General features: G+C 43.7%; 1 protein-coding gene across 1 annotated transcript; it reads right to left on the bottom strand.

Moving 5' to 3' along the window:
- Positions 1 to 597: 597 nt before the first annotated feature.
- LOC117818624 (NLR family CARD domain-containing protein 3-like) lies at positions 598 to 9173 on the bottom strand. Its single transcript, XM_034691576.1, has 7 exons — positions 8930 to 9173; positions 6382 to 8188; positions 6101 to 6274; positions 5569 to 5742; positions 3145 to 3312; positions 2773 to 2819; positions 598 to 2257 (listed from the first exon to the last, which is right to left on the bottom strand). Exons 1-7 carry the CDS (start codon positions 9171 to 9173, stop codon positions 1605 to 1607), a joined length of 3267 nt encoding a protein of 1088 aa, XP_034547467.1. The 3' UTR covers positions 598 to 1604.
- Positions 9174 to 9418: the final 245 nt, after the last annotated feature.

Here is a 9418-nt window from a genome sequence, read left to right as displayed (position 1 = left end):
TCATCCTCTGGGATCTGGAGCACCTGGACCCATTGCTCCAAACCTGATATCAAAGCAGGCTTCCTGCAGCCTCGACCTCTCTCTGCTGTCAGACCAGCATCTGCACAGCTGTGTTTGAGTCAGATACCCTGTTAGTGCACTCCTCAACATCTCTCACTTCAACATGTTCACACACCCACACACACACACTACTGACACTGTTGACTTCTAACACCTCATATCCATTCTTATTCAGTTCATTTCACTTATTTTATATTGAATAACATTTTTATCACTCCTGTCTCCTCCTGTCTTTTGTCTTGGCTCACGAGCCGGGTTATGACATTCATAAAAATGTTCTTTTTCTCTAAGTATGTGAGTGATGTCTACCCAGTTAAAGAAAGCAAACACAAACTGCTACACGGTTTGGGCTTCGGAAGAGGAACAGGATTGGTTGAATGAAAATAAAATACCAACAGAAAAGTGACAGGAAGAGGACGTCACACAGATGCTGTTATTTTCTGCATCTGCTAGGAATGATAACAAAAAAATGCTAATGTTTTGAATTTATAGCAATTTTATTTATAAAGCAGATTTCATTACACGAAATCTCAAAGTGATTTACATTGAGGATACAAACAAAGAACAACAATAAAAACATAAAAAGAATAGATACACTCAGCATACATCACACAGCAATCAAACCAAAAGCTAGTGTTGCCGCACATGCAGCCAGTCACATCACTCATCATATTATTCATACGCTCTGGCAATCATTAAGTTTTGAGGGTTTTTTTTTATAGTACTGACAGCTGTGATGGACCAAAGGTCAGGAGGCAGTTTATCCCAGAGAGAAGGACCACAGTAACTAAAGGCCCCTTCACTAGACTTTGATCTGACTCTGGGTACACTTAAAAGTCTTCCACCTGATGACCTAAGGGTCCGGGTCGGGTTATAGACTGTGAGCAAGTCAGAAATGTACTGTAGAACTGAACCATTGAGTGCTTTATGGACTAATAATAGGATTTTGAAATTGATTCTGTATTTGACGGGAAGCCAATGAAGTGTTATGAGAACCGGGTGATATGTTTGAATTTTCTTGTGTGTGTCAGGATTCTGGCTGCTGCACTGAAGCCTTCCTACGGATTGTTTAGATAACCCTGCATACAGAGCATTGCAATACAATAATAAAATGCAGTTTATCATCTAAACAGAGCTACAATCAAGCTTTAAGGTGCTGAGTAATGAGCAAAGTTTGAGAGTGATATAAAGAAGAAACAGATACAGTCTGTACAGTAAGACAGTGGTGTGATGAAGACCAACTGGCCCCGGTCGAAAGGTGGTGGACAGGTGTGAAGCCCTAGATAGAACAGCTGATGAACACCTGAATGTAATGAAGGTGTTAAAAATCAACTGAAGAAAGAACTCATAATATATTTCCCTTTGATAAAGTCGCGACTTTAATAAAATATGTGATATTATTCAAAATATAAATGAAATACAAATGAACAAATGTTATTTTTTAAAGATGTTACAAATCACTGAGCATTATCTGTTCATGTGATAAAAGTTTAGAGTCAAATAGATGAAATCAGACTGATTCAATAGTTTGAGACTGATCTGCTTCACAGAGTGAACAGAGTCAGCTGATCTTCAGTGAACAGTGTTTCTTTAAGCAACAGACGATACAGAGACAGCAAGGAATCAGTCCAGAGCCTATACCCAAGCCCAAGCCCAAGCCCAAGCACAAGCCCAAGCCCAAGCACAAGCCCAAGCCCAAGCCCAAACCCAAACCCAGGATACAGAGGTTCAGTGAATGTGGTTTTGAAGGTGTGGAGGTGGATCAGTGTGTCAGAGGAGACACTGTAGAAGGACAGAGTGCCAGCAGGATGGTCCACATACACTCCTACTCTGTGAGAGGCAGAGGCGGAAGGGATGTGTCTTACTTTGTCATTGTGCCAGACAGAGTAACCATTTACATCAGAGCAGAGCAGTGCCCAGGAGTGATCATTTTTTCCAAACAAACATCCAGTACTTTCTCCTTTCCTGCTGATTCCTCTGTAACTCACTGATGCATTAACGTTTCCTCTCCACTCGACCTCCCAGTAACAGCGACCGGTCAGACCAGTACTACACAGCAGCTGACGCCAGGGGTCAAATCTGTCTGGATGATCAGGATATGACTCAGGCTCCTTCACACCTGTCACCTTCCTGTTGTTGTCAGACAGTTTGAGGTTTCTGTTCACAGTGTCTGTGTCCAGTTCCAGCTCACAGGCATCTGATTGAGAGAACGAGACAAACACAGCTGCAGGTTATCTTCTGTTTACTGACAGTTACTGAGAGCTAATCAACCTTACACTTCATATTCAGCTCTGAATAATGTAATGAACAGTATTAGACATTAATAATCCAGGTATAATAAATTAAAATCCAGTTAACAGTTCAGTCTGAGATTAACAGAGATCCAAATCATCAAACTCATGCTCTGAATGAAGTATCTCTAATAAAACTGCAGCACAGAGAAGCTGTGAACCATCCACTGTCTCAAACTGTTCTGCCCTCAGAGGTCATATTAAAAGTTCACAACTATAATTTCAAACTGAGTTCATTTAAAAAAATAATGAACCCAAACAAAATGTATCTTTTATTTTTGTTGGACTTCTGCATACAGTTTGTAGATTTTAAATCATCTTAATTCTACAATCTTTAAATTCACAAACAAAAACAAACTAGATCCTGATTTAAACTTGTCTTTGTGCGGCTGTTTGACGAATCAAACTTAAACACACTCACATTTCTTCAGACCAGCTCTGAGTCTGTGCGGTCCACCATGGTCCAACCTGGAGGAAGAAACAGAAACAGTTTCTACAGACCCTCTTTCTGATAAATGTTTTCATGTTGATCTAAATAAAACACCTCACCAGACACTATCCGGGAGAGGGTGGATGAAAAATATACACACAAGCTGTCTGTCTGTCCGTCTGTCTGTCTGTCCGTCTGTCTGTCTGTACCTCAGTGTGTCTGTCTGTCTGTCTGTACCTCAGTGTGTGTCTGTCTGTCTGTCTGTACCTCAGTGTGTGTCTGTGTCTCTCTGTGTGTGTGTGTGTGTGTGTGTGTGTGTGTGTGTGTGTGTGTGTGTCTGTGAGTCTGAGTGTCTGTCTGTACCTCAGTGTCTGCAGTGTGCAGTGTGGATCCTTCAGTCGAGCAGTCAGCAGCGTCTCTCCAGGTTCTCCTGGATGATTGTAGCTCAGGTCCAGGTCTCTCAGATGAGAGGAGCCAAGAGCTGAGGCCAGAGAAGCACTGCCCTCCTCTGTGATCAGACAGCCTGACAGACTACACACACACACACACATGCACACACACAGACACAGACACAGACACACACACACACACACACACACACACACTCACACACACACACACACACACACACACACACACACACACAGTTAAAATTACTTATTACCGAGCTCTCTTACTGATCATCCAGTGGCGTTTAAAACTTGACTCTTATTGGTTGAGTATTGGTTATGCGGGGTGCTGGTGGCCTAGCGGTCTAAGCGCCCCATATACATGTGTGTAGTTAATACAGATGATCTGCTTCCATGTCTGAATGAAGTCTGTATGGAACAGAATGTTGTTTTTGATTTTCTTGTTGTTGCAGAGGATGTAGTCAGCAAACAACTGTTCTGTATTGGACAGGAGTGTTGCCTCTGCGCTTTTTCTTGGCTCTGGTGCTGCTACAGTTAGCAGGGTACTCCATTTCTCTGCTGTAGCTGTTGTTTGGTTCCATCTCCATGGTAACACAGGAGGATACTATCCAAACTGCCAGAATAGCTAAGTTAGCTAATTTCTTGATGTTTAAAGTCAATAAATCTTTAAAAGCGGATCAGCCTCACCTCTTTCAATGTTATAGAGGTGAAGTATCTTTGTCTTCTCTCGCTTTTCCTGTTTTTTTCAGCTTCTTTTCTCTCCTCACCTCCTGCTTTTGTCAGGCTAGCAGGGTGGGTTGGTTTGCTTCTTGCTGCCTTCCAGGTTGAGATGTCCTGGAGATCTTCTCCTTTTTTTGGTTTCAGGATGGATTTTTTGGTTGTTAATTTACTTTCTTTTCCATTCCCTGTACTTTGATGTTGCTTTTCACAGGTTTTCAGTTTCTTCAGTTTCTTCAGTTTCGTTTTTTCATTAAAATGTTGAAAATTTTCAGGAGCTCATTTTGTCTGTGACCTCTGTGGAATTATTTCATAAAAGAAAGTTTACAGCCTTAACTCAGCAAAGTCTAAAGCCCAAGATCCACAGGATGCGTCGCGTTACGTTACGGCTGCCCCGCGCACGTTGCAGCAAATAGGTTCCCATTCAAGTCAATGCTCTAGAGTCCACAGGGCGCGCTGCGGTGCGTCTCAGCTCCGTCTCTGGAGCGTTCCGCCGCGCCGCTCTGCCAGAGATACGCGGGGAGTCTATTTTCGCCGCTCCCCGCGCCCAGCACGCGTCAATCGACACAGAAATGATCGAACTATCCCGGAAGTCAGGCACGAGGATCGTATGCAACATCCGCTCACTTTTAAAATAAACACCATGTGCAAACACAAGATCGTAAATTTCACCACTTCTTCAACATTACGTCATAACCTGTGGCATCGGGCCAGACGTCAGTCTCAAAAGATATCCGACACCATGGACGAGGAAAAGTTTATACAGTGTTGTTCTCGCGCGTTTTGGAGTTCTCGAGGGATCTTGAGTTTCCTGCTCCGGAGTGCGCGCCGCTCCAAACACGCATCCTATGGACCAGGGCGAAAGCCCCGGGACGGAGCAGAGCCGTGTCGCAGCTGTAACGCGGCGCACACGCATCCTGTGGACTCCCCGAGTAAGGTTATCACTACATCTATCTCTATCTCTCTTTCTCTCTCCCTCTCTCTCTCTCTCTCTCTCTCTCTCTCTCAGCCCAACCAGTCTCTCCAGATCATTGTTCACAACATGGATGAGTCTGATCCTGCTCAGGGTATCAGCCTGTTAGATAAAGTTTTTCTTGCTCATGGTGGATTAGTGTTGAGATTGATTTGATGATCTGATGATATGACCAAGTCTCTAAGCATGTTTTGAGCTCATTATGACCATGGTTTGTTACTTTTCAGCTCTTAAGAAATGAATCATGCTCTCCTCATTTGTTGTCTTAAGTTAAGAGTTCTTAATTAATGAAGATGAACTTGTTGATGTAACAAGATTTAAAGAGGTAACCATGCGGCTGTTCTGTGATTCTCCAGAACATACAGATGGCCAGTCCGCCCCTGCACACACAGCAGGTCACATATCCCCTGTAAATTCTCTAGGACGTGACGTGATCATTGGGAAAGGGTATTAAACGTTCAGGGTAGACGGCCAACTCTAATTCTGAAGACAAAGTACTCAACCTGAAAATCATTGACTGATTCTGTCAGGTTAGAGTGAGTCGCCGCCTCAAGTCCAGGTAAACATAACTGAAGGACTGTCTCACAACAGAGTACATATACGTATATCCATGTCTTAAAAATGAATGGGTGGATAAAGAAAATTGATGCCTGTGTGGTCATCACTTTCAATCAACTGCACACTAACCTGAGAGTTTCCAGTCTACAGTGAGGACTCTTCAGTCCCTCACACAGCAGTTTAACTCCTGAATCCTGCAGGTCGTTGTTGCTCAGGTCCAGCTCTCTCAGACTAGAGGACTGTGAGCTGAGGACTGAGGACAAAGCTTCACAGCTTCTCTCTGAGAGGTTACAGAAACTCATCCTGAAGGGGATCAAAAAAAATAAAGTGATGAACTGGTTGATACAATAATATCATAATAGAGGGTTGTCCTTTTCACACAGTTTTGTACTAACCTGAGAGTTTCCAGTCTACAGTGTGGACTCTTCCGTCCCTCACACAGCAGCTTGAGTCCTGGATCCTGCAGGTCGTTGTTGCTCAGGTCCAGCTCTCTCAGACTAGAGGACTGTGAGCTGAGGACTGAGGACAAAGCTTCACAGCTTCTCTCTGAGAGGTTACAGGAACTCATCCTGAAGGGGATCAAAAAAAATAAAGTGATGAACTGGTTGATACAATAATATCATAATAGAGGGTTGTCCTTTTCACACAGTTTTGTACTTACCTGAGAGTTTCCAGTCTACAGTGAGGACTCTTCAGTCCCTCACACAGCAGCTTGAGTCCTGGATCCTGCAGGTAGTTGTTGCTCAGGTCCAGCTCTCTCAGACTAGAGGACTGTGAGCTGAGGACTGAGGACAGAGCTTCACAGCTTCTCTCTGAGAGGTTACAGGAACTTAACCTGAAGAACAGTGAGGGGTACACAAAGGAAAGCCATGATAAAGAGAAGTGTTTTCTTCTGAGTGAAGAAAAACATGGTTTATGATTTATAGCTGTGTGTGTACATACAGAGCTTTATTTGAGGCTTTGATCACTGGCAGCAGCCTCAGAAGAGCCTCCTCTGAAGCAGAGTATTTCTTCAGGTCAAACATGTCCAGATCTTTCTCTGATGACAGTAAGATGAAGACCAGAGCCGACCACTGAGCAGGAGACAGTTTATCTGTGGAGAGACGTCCTGATCTCAGGGACTGTTGGATCTCCTCCACTAGAGATTGATCATTCAGTTCATTCAGACAGTGGAACAGGTTGATGCTTTTCTCTGCAGACAGATTCTCACTGATCTTCTTCTTGATGTACTCGACTGTTTCCTGATTGGTCTGAGAGCTACTTCCTGTCTGTGTCAGCAGACCTCGTAAGTGATTCTGATTGGTCTCTAGTGAAAGGCCGAGGAGAAAGCAGAGGAACAAGTCCAGGTGTCCATTTGGGCTCTGTAAGGCCTGGTCCACAGCACTCTGATAGAGACGTCTCTCTGTAGGTTTGTTTTCTCTTGTTCCAGACATCATGGAGGTTGTTTGTTCTTCTTCTGACATCAGGTTGAGTTCAGAGTTGGTGAAGGTCAGATGGACATGAAGAGCAGCCAGGAACTCCTGAACACTCAGATGGATGAAGTAGAACACCTTGTCCTGGTACAGTCCTCTCTCCTCTCTAAAGAATTGTGTGAACACTCCTGAGTATACTGAGGCTGCTCTGATGTCGATGCCACACTCTGTCAGGTCGGACTCATAGAAGATCAGGTTTCCTTTCTGCAGCTGCTCAAAAGCCAGTTTTCCCAGAGACTCGATCATCTCCCTGCTCTCTGGACTCCAGAGTGGATCAGTCTCAGCTCCTCCATCGTACTTGATGCTCTTCAGTTTGGTCTGAACCACCAGGAAGTGGATGTACATCTCAGTCAGGGTTCTGGGCAGCTCTCCTCCCTCTTTGGTTTTCAGCACATCCTCCAGAACTGTAGCAGTGATCCAGCAGAAGACCGGGATGTGGCACATGATGTGGAGGCTTGGTGATGACTTGATGTTGAAGATTATTCTGCTGGCCTGCTCCTGGTCTCTGAACCTCTTCCTGAAGTATTCCTCCTTCTGAGGGTCAGTGAACCCTCTGACCTCTGTCACCATGTCAACACACCATGGAGGGATCTGATTGGCTGCTGCAGGTCGTGTGGTTATCCAGAGGCGAGCAGAGGGGAGCAGGTTCCCCCTGATGAGGTTTGTCAGCAGCCGATCCACTGAAGTGGACTTTGTGACATCAGTCAGGATCTGATTGTTTGTGAAGTCCAGAGGAAGACGACACTCGTCCAGACCATCAAAGATGAAGAGAACATGGAACTCTTCAAACCTGCAGAGTCCTGCTTCTCTGGTTTCAGTGAAGAAGTGATGAACAAGTTCCACCAAGCTGAACTTTCTCTCTCTCAGCACATTCAGCTCTCTGAAAGTGAAGGGAAATATGAACTGGATGTCCTGGTTGGTTTTGTCTTCAGCCCAGTCCAGAGTGAACTTCTGTGTTAAGAAGGTTTTCCCGATGCCAGCCACTCCCTTTGTCAGCACTGTTCTGATTGGTTCATCTCTTCCAGGTGAGCCTTCAAAGATGTCTTCTGGTCTGATGGTTATTTCTGCTCTGTGTGGTGTCGTGGATGCTGCTTCAATCTGTCTGACCTCATGTTCATCATTGACCTCTCCAGTCTCTCCCTCTGTGATGTAGAGCTCTGTGTAGATCTGATTCAGAAGAGTTGGGTTTCCTGCTTTAGCGATCCCCTCAAACACACACTGGAACTTCTCCTGCAGGTCAGACTTCAGTTTACGTTGACACACTGCAGCATAAGATCCTGAATATGAAAGCAACATATAAAACCATGAGTTTTCTTTATTTCAGTCAGTTCAGGTTTTACAAAACATTTACATTTTCCTGTTCTGGAAAATCATAATAATGTTTATAATTAGTTCAAATATGTTCTACAGGGTTTACATTTTCAAATAACTTCTGATCTACCTCAGCTCATCCCTCATTTATTTCCAGTTCTAGAAAAAAAACGGACATCCTTGTATATTCTAGTACAATGACAATAAAAACTTTCTATTCTATTCTGAGGCTAACAAAGTTAGAGGAGGAATGATTAGATTGCCAGTGGAGTTAAAATTTGGCATCTTGCTAACAAAGAAGTGAAAATATCTGTTTAGAGATGAATGCATGATGTTCCTGACTCCCACGGATTATTCAAGTAAGAGAACAGTTTTAAACATTAACTCATCATCTGTTGGACATGGCCCTAAAGTACAGTTGTAGTTCTTCCAGAGGTTTGATAACTTTGAGAACGAACAGAACATGTGACTTAAGTTTCATGTCGATATATGGCTCAAGTAAACATTTAAGACAACCTAACTTTAGAAAGTGAACCTTGGCAAACACGCTAAATGATTTGCGAGTGCTATTTTGCTCATTTGACAGACGCAATCCTTGGTGCTCCCGGTTAGTACGTCAGCTTTGCGCGCGCTATCAAGTTTGCACATGTTTTTATACACGCAAACCTTTATTAGATCGGGCCCTAAATCTGTTAAATTCCTCTTACTGCGCAGCAGACGGTAGGCCTGCCTCCTTATCCTCAGGAAGTCCAGAGTGATCTTCAGAAAACCATCTCTGCTGCTCCTCTTCTGCTCTTCAACCTCATCATCTGAAACCTCCTCATCCTCACTCTGACCCTCAAAGCATGCTGGGTAATATGATCTCAGAACCGTCTGGAGTATCTTTAGCTCCTTCTTCACAGAGGTGATGATGTTCTCCTCCAGCAGCTGGAACAGAAAGAGACACTGCATATGAAGTTTAAACTGTCAGAACACAACATGTGATTCATCTCATTTTAGAGTCCAGCTGGTCAAAACAGAATGATGATTCAGCATTAAATTATTATTGTTTTTTGTTTTTTTTTAAAAAACATGTTGAACATACCATAAATTTGGGGTCCAGGTCTGTTTGATGCTGCTGGTCTGACTGATCACTGAGATCCTCTGAGCTCTGCTGAACTCTGGAGAGAAAACATCAAGTTTTCAAGCATTAAGGT

This window comes from Notolabrus celidotus, chromosome 9, assembly GCF_009762535.1.
Source record: "Notolabrus celidotus isolate fNotCel1 chromosome 9, fNotCel1.pri, whole genome shotgun sequence".
Lineage (NCBI taxonomy): Eukaryota > Metazoa > Chordata > Actinopteri > Labriformes > Labridae > Notolabrus > Notolabrus celidotus.
This window is presented reverse-complemented; position numbering and strand designations above follow the sequence as displayed.